General features: G+C 37.6%; 1 protein-coding gene across 3 annotated transcripts in view; it reads left to right on the top strand.

The window, feature by feature from the left end:
- PRKG1 (protein kinase cGMP-dependent 1) overlaps nt 1-22,192 on the top strand; it is a 1,343,672-nt gene that overhangs the window by 289,506 nt on the left and 1,031,974 nt on the right. For all 3 annotated transcript variants that reach the window (XM_032607772.1, XM_032607771.1, XM_032607770.1), the window contains exon 2: nt 20,743-20,909. In XM_032607772.1, the coding sequence (XP_032463663.1) occupies nt 20,786-20,909 (124 nt within the window). In that variant the 5' untranslated portion in view covers nt 20,743-20,785. The remainder of the gene's footprint in view (nt 1-20,742; nt 20,910-22,192) is intronic.

Here is a 22,192-nt window from a genome sequence, read left to right as displayed (position 1 = left end):
GTCAAAAGTGAAGTGAAATGAGGTATTCATTTTATTAACTATGAGCAAAAGCTTTGCTTTATTGACATTTAGAACTCCCCGCTACTATATTCAGTACAGAAACCTTAACGATCTTCATGGCGCAGTCATTTCTCTGAATGGTGTTTACAGGACAATTCTAAGCTTAGGAAATAAATGGAGGGGAGGGTAATGAGGCTTATATGATGTCAAATGAGTCAACATATGATTAATACTGAGTCATTTTCATTTTCTCTCTTGCCTGCCTTACTGCTTGATGGCTTTTTGTATATTTCCTCCATACTAAGGAATCCTTCCCACTCCAAAGATGGCAGTCTGATTTTGATTTAATTCCTATTGATTGCCATTTGCTTTGATACATGAGGAGGAATCCAGCCTCTTAAAGTATTCAGGATTTTTTTTTAAACTAATGTGATCTCCTCTCTGTGTAACCTTACCACAGCAAACTTTGCAGACTTAGTATATATGTAGAATGTGTGGTATTTGTGTGGTATGTGTTGTTTTTTAAATGTGAAGGATGACAGTCAATTTCACTGGCTTTCTTTCAAGTACTTCTGTTTCCAAGCAAGTGTCAGTTGCTGTGATACATTTACACTTAAAGTAATCTGAGGAATAAAGCCATAGTTGAGTATTTTCACGTGATTTTTGAAAAAATTTAGCACAATGGAGAGCTGTGCTTATTGTTGCTAAATTAAATCACAATGTTCGTTTATAACAATAATTGAATCATGTCAGAGGTAGAAAGGTCAATGATTTAAAACTAATCATATTGAAAAGAATATATATGTATATGTATAACTGAATCGCTTTGCTGTATGCCAGAAACTATAGTTGATTGTAAATCAACTATACTTCAATAAAAATAAAGTAAATTGAAACTAATCATATTGGAAAATATGCCTCTGATAAGAATCAAAAGTTAGCCATTCCTTCTCCCTGAAGCACTTCCTTCCATTACCTGCCTGACCAACACTTCCCCATTTCTGGTATTTTTCATTCTCCTTTGTGAACTACTCTCCTTCAACCCCACCCCTAGGTTTGTTTGGTCCCCAGGAACTTGTAACTTCCCCTACTTTGACCCATCTCAGTAAACATTCAGTTGCTTAAGCTGGAAACCTATGATTGTTCCCTTTCTCTCCTCCCCACATGTCAATCTACCAGTAAGTCCCATAACTTCCACTTGCAAAATATACTTTCCATTTATTCACACTTCTGTCCATCTCTTCTCTCTCTCTCTTAACCTAAGCCATTGTATGTCTTGTGTGAAAATAGTGCACATCATCTTTCCTGACCTTTCTTTCCCTTCTCCTTCCACTTGCAATTGCCCCAGTTTATCCACTGAAATCTTAAGTGGTCCTTTTAAGACATAAATCAGACAATGTCACTCACTAGCCTTGTTTCACCCTGTGAACAGCTTTCTGTTTCACTAGGAGTCCAGTTCCTTCCCACAGTCTGCAAGGCCCTGTCTCAGCCAGCTCCAGCTCCCGTCTCCAAATTCCTCTCTAGCCATCCTTTCCCTCAGTCAAAAGGCTCTAACTGCCTTTTCCAAAGTGAGCCTGAAAACACTGTGTTCCTCCTGCTTCAAGTGCCCTTCTCTTAGATCTCCTCTAGGGTGGTTCACCTCATCCTCCAGTCTCAGGCTGAATGTTACATTTTCAGACAAGTCTTTCAGATCTCAAATAGATCTTCCCCTTGATTCTACATTCAGCACCCATCTTGTAATGTTCCAAATATTTTCTCTATTTTAACAGTGTTATTTGTTTGTTTACCTCTGTGTTACCTGGCTTTTACTGCTAGAATCTGAGCTGTGTTTCAGTTACCGGTGTGCACTCAATGCCATACAGGAAGCACTCAAGAAATGCTTGTTGAAGGAAAGAATGAATGAAAAATGTAAGGGTCAGGCTGAGCAGACTATTGTATAAAGACTAGCTTCTACATCTGGAGCAGCATGGTCCTTTTTTTTTTTAAGGCTGGAAATGAAATAACTAGTACCATTCATTACCAATCAAATATGTATTTGCACAGAAGATATACTTACAGGAATTGTTCAAATATAAAATCACAGTTAAGAATAGAATCACTGCTGATCAGACACATCAATCACTTTTTCAATGGTATAATTCATTTAAAAAATTCCCTCATCTTCATGATTATGTAAAAGACATGCTTAAAAATTTTTTTCTTTTATTAATATTTTTACTGAAGTATAGCTGATTTACAATGTTGTGTTAATTTCTGCTGTACAGAAAAGTGATTCGATTATACATATATATGCATTCTTTTTAAATATTCTTTTCCATTATGGTTATCATAGAATATTAAATATAGTTGTCTGTGCTATACAGTAGGACCTTGCTGTTTATGCATTCTCTATATAACAGCTTACATCTGCTAACCCCAACCTCCCACTCCATCCCTCCCCCAACCCCTTCCCCAATGGCAACCACCAGACTCTTCGCTCTGTCCACGATTCTGTTTCTGTTTCATAGATAGGTTAATTTGTATCATATTTTAGACCTCACATATAAGTGATATCATATGGTATTTGTCTTTCTCTTTCTGATTTACTTCACTTAGTATCATTATCTCTAGTTGCATGCATATTGTCACAAATGGCAATATTTCACTCTTTTTTATGGCTGAATAGTATTCCATTGTATATATGTACCACGTCTTCTTTATCCATTCATCTGTCGATGAACATTTAGGTTCTTTCCATGTCTTGGCTATTGTGAATAGTTGGAGCAGCTTACTCTTGAAGAAGGATGTGGGGTGGAAGTTAAGTGTTCTATCAACCATTTTTCTAACTAGCATGAATGCTTCTCTTCTGGAAATTTTTACTAAGAAGAAAAGGTGAGATAACGTGTCCAAAGGACCTCAAAGAAAAATACTCAAAAGACTTTCTCCTGAGCAGCTCTCCATGTACCTAGACTCTATCCGTGAGGAAAGTTAAGAGTGACATTGTGGATTACCTCCCCCTCTTCACATCTCTTTATCCTTCTACCAGCCTCCCTCATTGATTTCAGAGATTGACAAAAATGTAGAAACCATGGAAGGGCTGTGTGCAGAGTGTTTGCACAACAATCCCTGCATCTTTAATAGCACATTCACATCTGTGGGTAGGTTATAACCCAACCGCTCCAGGAAACAGTCCCCTGAAATCCTGGGAGCCACTGACCCAGAAATACTCTGGAAGCACTGCATCCTGTTGGTCCTCTGAACCCTTTTGTTCCATCTCATTGCCACAGCTTGAAGAGCCATTGTCTTGGGCTTAGTTCTGCTGTAAATGCCTTTGGCTTAATTCTTTAAGCTATTTATCTCTAGCCCCACTTTTACTTGGTACCCTACAACCTCAGGGACCAACTCTCCTCCATTCTGTAGCCTGGCTCTGACTTTCGGAACCTTGACCTGGCAAAGCCCTTGAGTTCCCCTTTTGAGTGGCTCAAGGCATTCAGACAGTGTTAGGTCATGTACCTGCAAATATGTTGTTTGCAATTCAAGTGCACTTTGTGTTAATGAACCTCATGTCTTCTGCATTTATTTATTATATTCATCTCCTTGGCTTCATGGTCTGCCTGAATCTCTTTATGGTTTCCCTGTTTCTTTTGTCCTTCTCTCACTGATGGTTGTGAGCTTATTTCACAATGGATGCATTTTCAGGACTGATTTTGCAGATTTGTAGGTATGGTTTACTGCCATAAATACTGCACTCATGTCAGCAGCAACTACAGGTCACTTTTAAAATCACGTTGTGGGGACCCTGAACCAAGATGGCAGAGTAGAAGGATGTGCTCTCACTCCCTCTTGTGAGAACACCAGAATCACAACTAGCTGCTGGACAATCATCAACAGGAAGACACTGGAACTCACCAAAAAAGGTACCCCACATCCAAAGACAAAGGAGAAGCCACAATGAAGTGGTAGGAGGGGCGCAATCACAGTAAAATCAAATCCCATAGCTGCTGGGTGGGTGACTCACAGACTGGAGAACACTTATACCATAGAAGTCCACCCACTGGAGTGAAGGTTCTGAGCCCCACGTCAGGCTTCCCAACCTGGGGGTCCAGCAACGGGAGGAGGAATTCCTAGAGAATCAGACTTTGAAGCCTAGTGGAATTAGATTGCAGTACGTTGACAGGACTGGGGGAAACAGAGACTCCACTCTTGGAGGGCACACACTAAGTGGTGTGTGCATCGGGACCAAGGGGAAGGAGCAGTGACCCCAGGGGAGACAGAACCAGACCTACCTGCTAGTGTTGGAGGGTCTCCTGCAGAGGTGGGTGGTGGCTGTGGCTCATCCTGGGGACAAGGACACTGGCAGCAGAAGTTCTGGGAAGTACTCCTTTGTGTGAGCCCTCACAGTCTGCCATTAGCCCCACCAAAGAGCTGTAGGTTCCAGTGCTGGGTCGGCTCAGGCCAAAGAACCAACAGGGAGGGAACTCAGCCCCACCCATCAGCAGACAAGTAGATTAAAGTTTTACTGAGCTCTCCCCACTAGAGCAACAGTCAGCTCTACCCACCACCAGTCCTTCCCATCAGGAAACTAGCAAAAGCCTCTTAGATAGCCTCATCCACCAGAGGACAGACAACAGAAGCAAAAAGAACTACAGTTCTGCAGCCTGTGGAACAAAAACCACATTCACAGAAAGATAGACAAGATGAAAAGGCAGAGGGCTATGTACCAGATGAAGGAACAAGATACAACCCCAGAAAAACAACTAAATGAAGTGGAGATAGGCAACATTCCAGAAGAAGGATTCAGAATAATGATAGTGAAGATGACCCAGGACCTTGGAAAAAGAATGGAGGCAAAGATCGAGAAGATGCAAGAAATGTTTAACAAAGACCTAGAAGAATTAAAGAACAAACAAACAGAGATGAACAATACAATAACTGAATGGAAAATTACACTAGAAGGAATCAATAGCAGAATAACTGAGGCAGAAGAACGGATAAGTGACCTGGAAGACAGAATGGTGGAATTCACTGCTGCGGAACAGAATAAACAAAAAAGAATGAAAAGAAATGAAGACAGCCTAAGAGACCTCTGGGACAACATTAAATGCAACAACATTTGTAGGGGTCCCAGAAGGAAAAGAGAGAAAGGACCAGAGAAAATATTTGAAGAGATCATAGTCAATAACTTCCCTAACTTGGGAAAGGAAATAGCCACCCAAGTCTAGGAAGCACAGCAAGTCCCATATAGGATAAACTGAAGGAGAAACACGTCGAGACACATAGTAATCAAATTGGAAAAAATTAAAGACAAAGAAAAATTATTGAAAACAGCAAGAGAAGAATGACAAATAACATACAAGAAAACTCCCATAAGGTTAAGAGCTGATTTCTCAGCAGAAACTCTACAAGTCAGAAGGGAGTGGCATGATATACTTAAAGTGATGAAAGGGGAGAACCTACAACCAAGATTACTCTACCTGGCAAGGATTTCATTCAGCTTTGATGGAGAAATCAAAAGCTTTACACACAAGCAAAAGCTAAGAGAATTCAGCACCGTCAAACCAGCTCTACAACAAATGCTAAAGGAACTTCTCTAAGTGGGAAACACAAGAGAAGAAAAGGAACTACAAAAACAAACCCAAAGCAATTAAGAAAATGGTCATAGGAACATACATATCAATAATTACCTTAAACGTGAATGGATTAAATGCTCCAACCAAAAGACACAGGCTTGCTGAATGGATACAAAAACAAGACCCATATATATGCTGTCTACAAGAGACCCACTTCAGACCTAGGGACACATACAGACTGAAAGTGAGGGGATGGAAAAAGATATTCCATGCAAATGGAAATCAAAAGAAAGCTGCAGTAGAAATACTCATATCAGATAAAATACACTTTAAAAAAAAGAATGTTACAAGAGACAAGGAAGTATACTACATAATGACCAAGGGATCAATCCAAGAAGAAGATATAACAATTATAAATATATATGCACCCAACACAGGAGCACCTCAATACATATGGCAACTGCTAACGGCTCTAAAAGAGGAAATCGACAGTAACACCATAATAGTGGGAGACTTACCCCTCACTTACACCAATGAACAGATCATCCAGAATGAAAATAAATAAGGAAACAAGCTTTAAATTACACAATAGACCAGATAGATTTAATTGATATTTATAGGACGTTCCATCCAAAACCAGCAGATTACACTTTCTTCTCAAGTGCGCACGGAACATTCTCCAGGAGAGATCACGTCTTGAGTCATAAATCAAGCCTCAGAAAATTTAAGAAAATTGAAATCATATCAAGCATCTTTTCTGACCACAATGCTATGAGATTAGAAATGACTTACAGGGAAAAAAACGTAAAAAACACAACAACAAGGAAGCTAAACAATACGTTACTAAATAACCAATAGATCACTGAAGAAATCAAAGAGGAAATCAAAAAATACCTAGAGAAAAATGACAATGAGAATACAACAATCCAAAATCTCTGGGATGCAGCAAAAGCCATTCTAAGAGGGAGGTTTATAGCTATACAAGCCTACCTCAAGAAACAAGAAAAATCTCAAATAAACAATGTAACATTACACCTAAAGGAACTAGAGAAAGAAGAACAAACAAAACCCAAAGTTAGCAGAAGGAAAGAAATCATAAAGATCAGAGCAGAAATAAATGAAATAGAAACAAAGAAAACAATAGCAAAGGTCAATAAAAGTAAAAGCTGGTTCTTTGAGAAGATAAACAAAATTGATAAACCATTAGCCAGACTCATCAAGAAAGAGAGGGAGAGTACTTAAATCAATAAAATTAAAATTGAAAAAGAAGTTACAAAAGACACTGCAGAAACACAAATCATCCTAAGAGACTACGACAAGCAACTCTATGCCAATAAAATGGACAAGGTGGAAGAAATGGACAAATTCTTAGAAAGGTGTAACCTTTCAAGACTGAACCAGGAAGAAATAGAAAATATGAACAGACCAATCACAAGTAATGAAATTGAAACTGTGATGAAAAATCTTCCAAGAAACAAGAGTCCAGGACCAGAAGGCTTCACAGGTGAATTCTATCAAACATTTAGAGCAGAGCTAACACCCATCCTTCTCAAACTCTTCCCAAAAATTGCAGGGGAAGGAACACTCCCAAACTCATTCTGTTAGGCTAACATCACCCTGATACCAAAATCAGACAAAGATACTAAAAAAAAAATAAAATTACAGTCCAATATCACTGATGAATATAGATGCAAAATCCTCAACAAAGTACTAGCAAACAGAATCCAACAACAAAATAAAAGGATCATACACCATGATCAAGTGGGATTTATCCCAGGGATGCAAGGATTCTTCAATATACGCAAATCAATCAATGTGATGCACCATATTAACAAATTGAAGAAGAAAAACCATATGATTGGGCTTCCCTGGTGGCGCAGTGGTTGAGAATCCACCTGCCGAAGCAGGGGACACGTGTTCGTGCCCCAGTCCAGGAAGGTCCCACATGCCGTGGAGCGGCTAGGCCCGTGAGCCGTGGCCGCTGAGCCTGCACGTCCGGAGCCTGTGCTTCGCAACGGGAGAGGCTGCAACAGTGAGAGGCCCGTGTACCGCAAAAAAAACCCAAAACAAACAAACAAAAAATATGATCATCTCAATAGATGCAGAAAAAGCTTTTGACAATATTCAACACCCATTTATGACAAAAACTCTCCAGAAATTGGGCATAGAAGGAACCTACCTCAACATAATAAAGGCCATATATGACAAACCCACAGCAAACATCATAGTCAGTGGTGAAAAACTGAAAGCATTTCCTGTAAGATCAGGAAAAGACAAGGATGTCCACTCTCACCACTGTTAATCAACATAGTTTTGGAAGTCCTAGCCACGGCAATCACAGAAGAAAAAAAAATAAAAGGAACACAAATTGGAAAAGAAAAGGTAAAAATGTCACTGTTTGCAGATGACATGATACTATATATAGAGAATCCTATATATATGCCACCAGAACACTAGCAGAACTAATCAGTGAATTTGATAAAGTTGCAGGATGCACAATTAATGCACAGAAATCTCTTGTATTCCTGTACACTAATGATGAAAAATCTGAAAGAGAAATTAAGCAAACACTCCCATTTACCTCTGCAACAAAAATAGTAAAATACCTAGGTATAAAAACTACTTAGGGAGACAAAAGACCTTTATGCAGAAAACTGTAAGACACTGATGAAAGAAATTAAAGACGATACCAACAAATGGAGAGATATACCATGTTCTTGGATTGGAAGAATCAATATTGTGAAAATGACTGTACTACCCAAAGCAATCTACTGATTCAATGCAATCCCTATCAAGTAACCAGTGGCATTATTTATGGAACTAGAACAAAAATTCTTAAAATTTATATAGAGACACAGAAGACCCCAAATAGCCAAAGCAGTCTTGAGGGAAAATAATGGAGCTGGAGGAATCAGACTCTCTGACTTCAGACTATACTACAAAGATACAGTAATCAAGACAATATGGAACTGGCACAGAAACAGAAACATAGATCAATGGAACAAGAGAGAAAGCCCAGAGATAAACCCATGCACCTATGGTCAACTAATCTATGACAAAGGAGGCAAGCATATACAATGGGGAAAAGACAGCCTCTTCAATAAGTGGTGCTGGGAAAACTGGACAGCTACATATAAAAGAATGAAATTAGAATAAAAATTTTTTAAAAAGAACAAAAAAAATAAAATTAGAACACTCCCTAACACCATACACAAAAATAAACTCAAAATGGATTAGATACCTAAATGTAAGACCGGACCTTATAAAACTCTTAGAGGAAAACATAGAAAGAACACTCTTTGACATAAATCACAGCAAGATCTTTTTTGATCCACCTCCTAGAGTAATGGAAATAAAAACAAAAATAAACAAATGGGACCTAATGAAACTTAGAAGCTTTTGCACAGCAAAGGAAACCGTAAACAAGACAAAAAGACAACCCTCAGAATGGGAGAAAATATTTGCAAACAAAGCAACGGACAGAGGATTAATCTCCAAAATATATAAACAGCTCATGCAGCTCAATATTATAAAAACAAACAACCCAATGCAAAAATGGGCAGAAGACCTAAATAGACATTTCTCCAAAGAAGACATACAGATGGCCAAGAAGCAAATGAAAAGCTGCTCAACATCACTAACTACTAGAGAAATGCAAATCAAAACTGTAATGAGGTATCACGTCACACCTGTTAGAATGGGTATCATTAGAAAATCTACAAACAACAAATGCTGGAGAGGGTGTGGAGAAAAGGGAACTCTCCCGCACTGTTTGTGGGAGTGTAAATTGATACAGCCACTATGGAGAACAGTATGGAGGTTCCTTAAAAACCCAAAAATAGAATTACTGTATGATCCAGCAATCCCACTACTGGGCATATACCCAGAGAATACCATAATTCAAAAAGATACATGCACCCCAGTGTTCATTGCATCACTATTTACAATAGCCAGGTCATGGAAGCAACCTAAATGCCCGTCGACGTATATATGTACATATATACGATGGAATATTACTCAGCCATAAAAAGGGACGAAATTGGTTCATTTGTTGAGACATGGATGGATCTAGAAACTGTCATACAGAGTGAAGTAAGTCAGAAAGAGAAAAACAAATGTCGTATATTAACGCATGTATGTGGAACCTAGAAAAATGGTACAGATGAACTGGTTTGCAGGGCAGAAGTTGAGACAGATGTAGAGAATAAATGTATGGACATCAAGGGGGGAAAGCGGTGGGGGTGGTGGTGGTGATGGTGTGATGAATTGGGCAATTGGGATTGACATGTATACACTGATGTGTATAAAATTGATTACTAATGAGAATCTGCTGTATAAACAAATTAATAAAATTCAAAAATGAAAAAAAATTACATTATACAATTAGCCTGTGATCTACTTTTCACTTAAGTATATATCATGGTAATTTTTTTTATTTTTAATTTTTTTTATTTTTGTGGTACGCGGGCCTCTCACTGTTGTGGCCTCTCCCTTTTGCGGAGCACAGGCTCCGGACGCGCAGGCTCAGCAGCCATGGCTCACGGGCCTAGCTGCTCCACGGCATGTGGGATCTTCCCGGACCCGGGCACGAACCCGGGCACGAACCTGTGTCCCCTGCATCGGCAGGCAGACTCTCCACCACTGCGCCACCAGGGAAGCCCCTAACATGGTCATTTTTACAAATAATATTGATCCATTCTCAATAGCAGTCCAAAATTTCATAGTACAAATTTGCTATAAATTATTCAATCACTCCCCTATTTGTGAACATCCAGGTTGTTTGTAGTGATTATTCTATTGTCAATAATATTACAATAAATGTCTCTGTAGATATACTTTTAGAAACCAGTGCTTTACCTTTGTGGAATGTATTCCTCAAAGTAGGATCATAGGATCAAAGTGCATGCTCGTTAAAACTGCTAACAAACTAAATTTCCAACAATAGGAGTTTGATTAGCGCACATCTCACACAAAGGAACATTCCTTACAAATAATGACAACTTTCTATTGGTTTTGAAAAGTGTTTGTTAGAAACTATTTAGAGAAAAGCCATGTTATATAGTATTACCCTGTTTTGTAAAAATATGTGCATAGAATAAAAGACTTTAAGAACACTGAAAAAAAATCACTTTGTGGATAATTATTGTTGTATTTTAAACCCATCAATCACTTTTGCTTGTATTTATGTGCATTGGTTAAATTTGAACCTAGAATTGTCATGTTGGAAATACAATAAATATTAACTATTTGCCCCTGAAAGGGACAGATCATTAAAGGGCAGCATGGTACAAGATGATAGATAGTGGATTCAAGTTATAAAATCACATTTATTTATGTTCCTTCTTCCCTTCCTCCCTTTTATCCTACCCCCTCTGTCTTCTTTAATAAAAATTTGAGATAGCTAACTCATTAGATCATAATGTATAATCCATTATACTAATGTTTTGTTAAATTTATAAATTCTCTATTTTAGATATCTATTAAAAATATCAATACATATATAGAAAGCATTTGATGTTTAGATTTTATATTCAGACTTCTCAAATATATATATGTTACAGATCATTAATTATATTAGTTACAAAATGGTGACTTTGCAGTTTTTCTTGGAATATTATATTTTTTATTCTATAAGCATAATGAGAGCTTCCTTTTTATTTTGAATTCAAATACAGATATTCACCCAAAGTAATAGTAATTTTTTGTGTACTTTTTCCCCCTCCATATGTATATCAAGTCCATCTGAGGCAGGGTTTGTAGGAAGGAAAGGAGAGAGAGAGAGAAAGGGTGTGTGCTCAAGATAGAGAGGAGAGAACAAACGTGTGAACACACTGGAATCAAAGCAAGTTGAATTACGTTGCTGAATTCAAGAGGTGTTTCTATGTGAGGGCATCTCTCTGTAAAAGCTACAAGACATGCTCAAACTTCTGTAATGTGAAGAATGAATTAGATCAGAAAAGGAATCGCTCTGAATGAACCATCACAGAATTTTTAAAACCATAGAATTATTGTCAAATGGCCAGAGTTCCCTGCTGATACTGGTGCAGTGGATTTGTTGAGTCTTTGTCCAAGAGAGTTTAAACATTAAAATGGCTAAAGGTATGTGAAAGACAGAGAGACAGAGCCAAAGTGACAGAGAGACAAAGAGAAAAAAAGGCATCAAGAGACACAGAGAAAATATGAAAGTGCGTGTAATGAAGGAAGGTCAGAACAGTGTTTATTTCATGCTCGTAGGCAGTAGACCTGAGTTCTTCTTTAATCTCTTACTTGAACTTGGCAGCATCTAGCCTGTTGTGTCTCTGTTTTCTTATCTGTCAAATAGGAATAATAGTAACGTCTGTTCTACCTACTGCACAGGTTTTTGGCAATAATAGAATGAATTGTTAGATGTGGAATTGTTTTGAAAGCATGAAATGCTCTCTGCAGATAAAAAGTCATACTATCCAAGCATAGCATTTTTACTTTTGCAGAATTAGAGTTAAGTGAGAAGAATATTTGCTTTTAGATTTTATAATTGGGATAATTTATTCAAATTATGAATATGTTAAGCATTGTGTTCTTATAAGTCAAACGGTTTAGTAGAGTGTGGCTCGGAAGTCAAACGGGTTGATCTTTAAATCTTGCATCTACTTGTCATGTACTGGCTGTGCAATATTGGGTAGACTCTATAACTGCTCTGAGCTTCGGTTCCATGATGGCAAACTTAGCAAGTCATTGTGAGATTTACATGAGGGGTGGCTTTTCATTGCAGAACGTGGAATAACCCCTTAATAAATATTAGTTGTAGTGGTATTAGTACGACTATTATGATGATGACTCGTGCTGTCATTATTGGTTAATTTTTTCACTTTGGTTAAGAAGCCTTGAAACTTCAGAGCTTTCACAACTAGGGGCATGATTGTTTGGTTTTCAAATTTTAGTCATTTAAAATATTTTTCAGTATATATGCCATCTCCCTTCAGGCAGACTCAAAGTATAATGTATTGAATGTATTCTAATGTATTAAAGCCTAATGCAAACTAAGCTGTTTGAAGAAGAAATTGAACCAAGTTCATCAAAGTAGAAGATCTGCCTTCCTAAGACCTGTAGGTCACTGTAACAAGGCTAAATTTGGCTCTCATTTTCTGGAAGCATCACTAGAGGAAGTGATGAATGACCCAACTCATAATTTTCAGCCAAGAGAAAGTATACACATTTAGGGCTTGGGGGGTTGGTAGAGAAACATGTTATTTTCCTCATGCTGAATTCAGACAAATGTAAGGCAATTTAAAATGAAAGGTAATTTATCTCAGAGATTAAATCTGAAAAGCAACTGAATAAGAGAATTTTTTTTAAATGATGTCTTTAATGATCAATTTTAAAATCAAGCCATTACAGTAATTGAAATGACAGTGCATAACAGATGCTGATGACGTGAGCTGTTGGATTTCAAAGGACTGGACAAAACATCATGGCTCCCAATCTATGCCCCGCAGGCAGGGTCACCCTGGGTGATGAGGAACTTAATGGATGTTCATAGTGTGACCATGTTGACCTCATTGGGAACAAATGAATGCTAAGAGATCTCAATTGTTTGTGTGCTTTCAAAGATAAAAAGGAAATTGCTTTGAAATGTCGAATTGAAATTAGACATATAAATATATGCCAAATGCTCTGTTTTTGTTTTGCAGTTTAGATCTTTTACTTCAAAAATAGAGTTAATTCATAATAGATCCAGCCACATGGTTCTTACATTCTGGAATGTAATGTGTGTAGTCTTATTCTCCCGGAATTCTTATGGTCATTATTCTCATGGAAAGCTGTTTACAGTTCGATGAAACCCCACAGTTCTTCTTCAGTGATATGAGAGAGGAGTTTATAGGACAGGAGTTTGATCTGGGCTCTTGTGGAGACTGCTCTATTTTGAATTAGGCTCACTAGTGTGAAGTAACTGTTAAGTGCCTCTCTGGAGCACTGAATGACTGACTGCAGTAGTTGAATGGGAGACTTTCATATTGATTTTTTTGGAAGTTGATAAACACCTACAAAGAGCAATATCTTCTTTTTCTTTCGTTAATACAAGTTTGCTTCATTTGTTAACATGTAACTAGTGATTTCAAGAGCTACTTAGCATCATTCCTAGTCAATGAGAATAAGATACGAGTATTAGTTAAAAAGAAGGCTTAAGTGATACATCAGTAAACAAATACTTTATGGGTTAGCCATCTTCTCCTGGACCCAAATCATTGTTTATCTTTAGAGTTATAATATCTAAATTTCATTTAGATACTCATCTATTTTAGTACTACAGAAAAAAAGTTAGAAGAGAAATGGCAACTGGAAATTATTTGTGACCCATGTAATAGACAAAAGATTAATATCATTGACCACCTAAGAACTATGTTGCTATCATATATTTTGTCCCAGTGATTCACATGTTTTGTATCATATACTGATTATAGGTGTGAATGCTGCAAGTAGTCTTGATTTCTTCATGACTTTTTGTGATAAGGTTGGGATAGCTATAGCAGAGTTTGTTGATGTGAAAATTTCGTCTGAAACCTGTTGAAAACTGATTTTCAGTTTTGAGGAAATATCTCAATTGGCCAATAGCTTTGCAGGATTAAATTTTATCTTTAAAAAAATGTGGGCTGGTTGATATTTCTTAGCTCTGTACCTACAGAGTTTACTCAGGAAAGCTGTTAGGCTAGAAATAGGACCTACTGTTCGGGCAGAATCTCAACAGCTGGGGCAGTGAGAGGACTACTCCATGAGTTTTTCTTATTTCTAGATGATTCATTGACTATTTCACAGTATGTAGATGGAGTTATCTTGCTACAGTGACTCCTGGAATTAGACACTTTTAAGGGGCCTTGCAATTACTGTATCTGCGTGAAAGAGCCATGAATTACCAATGGGGGTTTGGATTTCTGAGCTGCCAACTGAAGATACTGTACTGTAGATTAAGGACCTTGAAAGTGCATTTACTGCTTCTCCTGACATTTGAGCCTAAGACTGACCTTTGAGAGCTAGAAAGATTTAGTGAGAGTTTTTTTCAGTCAAAAAGTTGATTATAGAAATTCCGTAAACCATTTTTAAATTGCTTTAGCTGATTTTCATTCTTAGTAATAATTTTGACTGTTTTTTAAAGTGCCTAGCCGTCTTTGTTGAATGAAGGGATCAGATATTAATTCTCACATTTCTGGCCATGGCTGTTTTGAGCAGATTTACGATTGCTTGGGATGTGTTCGGGGGAAACTAATCTAAAGAGAGGCTGTGAAGGGAGAGTGAATTGCTTTTAGGCCACTGGAGATAGCTGGAAATTGGAGATGAGACCATGTTCTCTTCTAACATGCAAGAGTTGCATGACAGTCGGTGATCTGAAGTTCAGGTAAATGTAAGAGTTGTGAGACAGTGGTTCCCGAGAGGTTCAGTTATAAGAACTCATTAATAGGATAATAAGTGATGCTTTTAGTATCTGTTAAGTGATGAAATATGACAGAAGCTTCTATGAACTTGGTAACATTTTAAAGTAAATTTATATTATTTATTCCTTATGTCAGGTATATTACCTTAAGTCATGCCTCTTCTTATAATCAACCCTTCACTGTATTCTTAAGGCTTTAGAATGAAATAAAACTCTTTTACCACAGCCTTCAAGACCGTATGAGACCTGATTCCTGCTTCCCTTTGCAATGTCATTCTCCTTTCCCTTTCCTTCTAGCTCACCCTGTGCCTCAGCCACACAGGCCTCCTTCCTGAACCAATTGGACAGATCAAGTTCCTTCCAACCTCCGGACCTTTATATGTGTCTTTTCTTTTACCCAGAATGCTCTTCTCCGTGATCTTGGCTTGGTTGGATCCTATCATCATGCAGTCCTTAGCTCAGAGAAGCCTTCCTGACACTTTGGTCTGAAACAGCATTCCCCACTCTTTGAAATAACACTAGTGCTACATAGATATTGCAAGCTACTACATGATAACCACAATGTAGAATAGCCTTTTATTAATGTCGAGAAAACTAATGAGGCTATGTTTATTAATAGTGAATAATGTCATCTCTCTTGTTAGAGAAGTAGCTGTATATTTCCCTATGCTCACCTCAGAATTGCCCATTTTTATCTACAATTGTGTAGAAAGACAATTAGTCTTTGAATCTATTCAGGAACTCTCTCTGCAATAAGTAAATGGGGAAGTGGGCTCTCCAATTCATTTTCTTAAAATTGAAATTTTGGAAGACCTGTTGCTAATCCTGCCATAAAGTTATCTGGGGCTATTATACCACCTAATAAAATTTTTAAGGAAGGAAAGAATCATCATGTTAGTTTTAGCATTTGTAAATTAAGGCACACTAAATTCTTAGGGTGTTAGAAAAAGAATCTATATCTGATGCGTTGGAGCCAACGTACTGGCTCATGTAAGAACTGCTTGTTAAATTTTCAGGAATTTTTTGCAAGCAGGTTGACTTTACATTAGTAGCTTGAAAGTGGCTATAGTGGGAGTATTTATACCATGGAAATTGGCAAACACTACAAACCAGGGCTTTCTTTCTTTTTTTCCTGGAGAGCGCATTTAGCAGCGCACCATTATATATAGCCAATATTTCAGAGACTGACAATTGGATGATGACAAATCAATAGGGCCAACTCGAAATAACCAAGTCACCTTTACGGTTGTTTGCATTAAACTGTCACAAATTTGGGGCATGGAAGAAGTTGTTTTTGTTTTTTAAATAGATTATTTGTACACAGAAGCAGACAGGAAGGATAAAAAATCAAGGCATTTGCTTCTTACGCCTTTCAGGTCAGCCTGCTGAATTCTTGCAAAATGTTCTTAAGCTATATACGCGGGGTTAGGGCAGTTAACCACCTTCTGGAACTTGTGCTAGCAGCTTTCCTCAGCTCTCGTACTGATAACACAACTCAACTGATCGCATATGTAGCATCATGTCTTAGCTACAGTGAGTGTGTTAGACTGTTTCTTTAGGGAAAGGATAAGATTCCAAGAAGAGTTAGGTGGAGGCTCTGATTGATTATGGTTTATTATGTTGGAGCAAGTGGACACTAATGAGAGTTGCCCTAAGATTTTGAGCCTTCAATTGGAAATGACTTAAAGGAAAATTACACGAAGAGGCAGGGCTTTAAATATTACTCACTGACAAGAACATCTTTGAGTTACATTACTCTGTGAAGGCAGAGAGGGATTATTTGGGATGTTTCAGAGGCAAATGTCATTGGACAATATCTCTGTGAAGGGATATATGATAAGACGTAGGTCCTGTATTTCTCAGTTTGTTTTAAAGTAACACAAAGGCATGTTTGAAAGCCTCCAGTTTGTTTCTTCAGGGACTTCAGATTGAATGTCCTCCATTTATAATGAAATTGGAGAAGTAAGAGCATCCTGAAATTCCCCCCTCCCCTCCAGTTTGTGATAAGCACTTGGAAAAGTTGGAAAATTCTAAGGGATTGTGTAAGATTGCGTTATGTCGTCTTTTCTGATGTCTTTATAAAACAGGTTAGTTGTACCGTTTATGAGAAGAGAGGAAGTGGCTTTCTTCAATTACCTTTGGATGTAGCTACTTATCTTCTTGGAAGAGGGCTTTATTTTTAATGTTGCAGCATTTCTAGGACTTAGATTTTAATGGAACACTATTATTATTCCCCAAAGGATAAGATGTCATCTGTAGCTAAACAAGTTGGTATTCTGGGATTGATAATATCTAGTTTTTATTATATTAAAAAATATGAACCAATTGATGGCCTTACTCTCTGACTCAATGAAAATAAAGGAATTTGTAGTAAAGAGAATATTATGCAATGCGATTAAAATTAATTTCTTAAAGATCAAATAAGTCCTGTTATTTGGAAAAGTAGATCATTAGTAGAACAGTAGATCTCAGGAGTCACTATGAAGTTGCTACTGGTATTCTCGAGGTCAGGAATGGTGAAGATAATTAAGAAAGGAGATTTTATGAAAATCATAGATGGGGACAAAGTTTTGCATCTTGTGTTGAATACTCAAGGGAAACAACTCTTTGCCTCAGGAAAAATAAAGTTTTAGCAAGCCAGAATTTTAAAAAAAATTAAAAGAAACATACAGTTAAATAGTCCTATCAGACTAAAGTAAAAGTCTCACAAACAGGACTTTTTAAGTACAGTCTATTCTGAAGACTCTGAAGTTCTTAACCACTGGCCATCCATCACCATCTCTTTATCAGGTGAAAATTCCTGCCATTAGTATTTAGACACAGGCCATGTGAAAGAGAATCTATTGAAAAGAGTAGTATTGAATATGACAATAACAGTCAACCAATATTGAGTATCTAGGGCTTTCCTGATGGCGCAGTGGTTGAGAGTCCGCCTGCCGGTGCAGGGGACACGGCTTCGTGCCCCGGTCTGGGAAGATCCCACATGCCGCGGAAAGGCTGGGCCTGTGAGCCATGGCCGCTGAGCCTGCGCGTCCAGAGCCTGTGCTCCGCAACGGGAGGGGCCACAACAGTGAGAGGCCCGCGTACCGCAAAAAAAAAAAAAAAAAAAAAAAAAAAAAATTAAGTATCTAATTCATTATTTAAATGAGAAATACATTATTATTTTTATTTTTCCTCATAGCAGAGTTACTTTTAATAAACTGCCTTTGAAATTAAAGAGTTTTTTCCATATAAAAAAGCATGCCCATTCTAGAAAATTTTATAGAGAAAAGTAGAGAGAAAAATAATTCTGTCACCAAAGGCAACCAATGCCAGAATTTTATTTCCTTCTGATACTGTTTCAAGTCATGACTGTACACTCTATTACTACTCTTCCTATTACTGCAACTGCAATTACTACCACCACCTTTTCACCCACCATTTACTCACAGTAACATTATATTTTTACCAGTCTTCACATAGTTTTTCCAGTTTTATTAAGAAATAATTGATATTCATCACCATATAAATTTGAAGTGTACAGCATGATGGTTTGTTTACCTATATTGGGAGGTGATTATCACAGTAAGTTTAGTTAACATCCATCATCTCATATAGAGAAAAAGAAAAAGAAAATTCAAATAATTATCCTTGTGATGAAAATTCTTAGGATCTACTCTCTTAACAACTTTCCTTTGTAGCATACAATAATGTTAACTATAGTCATTATTTTGTACATTATGTCCCTAGTACTTATTTATCTTACAACTGGAAGTTTGTACCTTTTGACGATCTTCCTCAGATTCCCCCTCCCCGCCACACCACCTCTGGTAACCACAAGTCTGATCTCTTTTTTCTATGAGTTTTTTTTTTAATTTGATTCCACATAGAGTGAGATCATACAGTATTTGTCTTTTTCTGTCTGATTTATTTCACTTAGCATAATGCCTTCAAGATTCATCTGTGTAGTTACAAATGGTAGGATTTTCTCATTTTTTATGGCTGAATAATATTCCATTGTGTATCTATATCTATATCTATATATACATGCCACAACTACTTCATCCATTCATCCATCAGTGGATGCTTAGGTTGTTTTCAGGTCTTGGCTATTGCAAATAATTCTGCTATGAGCATGGTAATGCAGATATTTTTTCCAAGTTAGTGGAAATTCAGAAAAGTAAAACAACCTGCTCAAGGTTTTAACACATGACAGCAACTAGGATTGGGACCCAAATATATCTAATTTGAAAGCCTATTTTCTTTACATTTCACACACATGTGCTTTTGTGTTCTAAAAACAATGTTTCATGCTTTTTTCACTTAAGAATAGGTATAAGATTTTTTCCTTGCTGTTAACACTCTTCATAAACAATTTAATTGCATCATAACAGTCCATTCTAGATACATTTTTCATGTTGATAAATTTTATATTGTTTTAATTTTTTATGTATACCTTTTTACTACTTAAAATCAAATCATTACAAAACATAATGTGAGAAGGCTAGATCAGTTAGACTGAGGTCTAGACAGAAAACAGGAAGAATTGAGGAGTGCTAATGCCGTAGTCAGTATTCACTACTGCAGGTCACTTCCTGAAGCCACTCGTTAAGCAAATGTGAAACAAGTACCAGCTTGTAGTCAGATGCTTTTCAAATTAAGACTTTTAAACGTAGAATTCCAAATGTGTTGCTTACCGCTCTGTGTTGCTAAGGACTTTGCTTTTGTCTTATCCAGTTTCTGACTTTTCTGACAGTACTCTGATTGTATAACTCCTGACAAAATATTTCTCGGTGTCTCTTTACTTTGAGTTTTGTATCCTTAGGAATTTATTTGAAACTTCTTATCCCAGAGAATCAAATGATCACCATATTTCTAGTTCTGCAAAACTTCCCTGTTAACCACTGAATCCCAATTATGGAATTTGTAAATATTTTTCCTGCCGACTACCTGTTTAATCCCATGTGTAAACCATATTGTGTTTAAAACATCTTGTTCAATGCAGTTTTATCTGCCTAGTTACCTCAACTTAAGCTGCTTGAAGAAATAAATCTTCTCTAAAGAAGCATGAGGTGTGGATAAAGAACTGTCACATTTATACCAGTTTTTCCAAACAGCTAATTAAGTATCCAATTCTTTACTATTTTCTTAAATCCAGCATATTTCTTGAGCACCTGTACTGTAACTAGCATTGTAGTAGACACTGGGCATATAGTAGAGAAAAAGCTAAAAATGATCCCTGTCCTCACAGAGCATAAAGTCTAGTGGAAGAGGCACACAAAAAAATAAGTAAACAAATTGTGTATAATAATAAGTAAAGGGCTTCCCTGGTGCCGCAGTGGTTGAGAGTCCGCCTGCCGATGCAGGGGACACGGGTTCGTGCCCCGGTCCGGGAAGATCCCACATGCCGCGGAGCATCTGGGCCCATGAGCCGTGGCTGCTGAGCCTGCGCATCCGGAGCCTGTGCTCCGCAACGGGAGAGGCCACAACAGTGAGAGGCCCGCGTACCGCAAAAAAAAACACCCCAAAACAATAATAATAATAAGTAAAACAAAATGGAATTGTATGGTTTTGCTTGTTTGTCGGGTCCCATATTCATTAAATGATATTTTACTTAAAGGAACATTTCTTAATGTCTTTCCTGCTGCCATGGAATTACTTTGTTCTCAGGTCTGTCAGGAAATTATTGGCTTCCTAACAAGAAAATGCCTTTGTAGTGTGCCTGAATGCTGTCTGGCTCTGCTCAACTCCACAAACGGTGAAAGCGCTTGTCAGCTCTGCCAGTTAATCTTCCCTCTCTTACCATAGGTCCAAGGATCTTATAAAGGAAGCCATCCTTGACAACGACTTTATGAAGAACTTGGAGCTGTCGCAGATCCAAGAGATTGTGGACTGTATGTACCCAGTGGAGTACGGCAAAGACAGTTGCATCATCAAAGAAGGAGATGTGGGGTCGCTGGTGTATGTCATGGAAGGTATGGTTTGTAACTATGTTCCTCTGACATTCAAATATTCTCTTTCCATCTTATCAGCCTGCACACAGATGGCAAGGCATTGCACGATATAATTCCGTTTTTCCTTTTTGTTGTTGTTGAGAAATAGTTTGAAAAGAGGTAGGACACTGCTTAGTGGTTGATTAATCATTTGCAGTGTTTGTGTTTAGAATTATTAATATGAGAATCTAGTATTTTTTCAGACCTGCGGAAAGGATGATAACGTGAAAGAAAGAATTGCTATTTATTGCACTGAATAAGACCACACACTGTCAGATCATTGAGCAGACTCACAAAGCTTTTTGGTCAGATAATCAAAGTGTCTTCAGCTCTACTTTTACCTCCCAGTATATGACTAGGTTTCCTGCTATGATGCTTCTATAAAAAGAGAATGTTTTCAGTGTTTCATATGTGTCTGATAGAGGCAGATCATAAAGGTTGGATGGTATATTAGCCACCTGATTAATAAGAGCAATTGCTTGCTTCATAAATCTTGCACAAACTAAGGTAGAAACTGCTTTGAAAAAACCCCGAGGCATGCACTGTATAAATATGTTCTGCGCTTACATAAATTTTCATAATGTGTATTTCTAACTTGAAATTTATGATGGCATGTTTTCCTTTTGGAGGAAGAAAGAAGCCATGAAGAAATCATGACTGAATTAGCGGAGAAGAAAGTGAGTTCAGAAATGTCTGTAATAGAAGGCGGTTGGCGTAGAAAAATCACAGTCGATTTATCTGATGGCAGTTCGTATTTTACCCAGAACATTCACGGCAGAGTCCTATAACTGTCAAGTTTCTAGGTCATTCAGAGGAGGGGTGTATTTGGGCAAGTCAGTCAACTTCACTGAGTTTCACCCGGCTTATAAAAAGAAGATACTATTTCTTTCTGGCAGTGGTTTTCAACTGGTGATGATTCTGTTCCCCAGGGACATTTGGCAATGTCTGGAGACGCCTGGTGGTTACAATGTGAGTGAGTGTGGAAGTGGGGGGAGGCTCCTAGCATCTATCAGGTAAAGACCAGGGGTGCTACTCAACAGGGCAGCGACCCACAGCAAAGAATTCCCTGTCCTTAGTGCCTATGCTGAAAAACTTGCTTTCTAACTTCTTTGTAGGATTGTTTTGAAGTTAGTATGGAATAAGTTGTGTGGATGTGTAATGTAAAGTGTAAAGCATTGTAGAATAGCAATCAGTATCATTCATATACCTAGTTGATTCACTTTGTTATACAGCAGAAACTAACACACCATCGTAAAGCAATTATA

The sequence above is a fragment of the Phocoena sinus genome, chromosome 16 (genome assembly GCF_008692025.1).
Source record: "Phocoena sinus isolate mPhoSin1 chromosome 16, mPhoSin1.pri, whole genome shotgun sequence".
Classification (NCBI taxonomy): domain Eukaryota; kingdom Metazoa; phylum Chordata; class Mammalia; order Artiodactyla; family Phocoenidae; genus Phocoena; species Phocoena sinus.
Note: the sequence above shows the minus strand (reverse complement) of the source record. Positions and strands in the feature narration are given on the sequence as shown.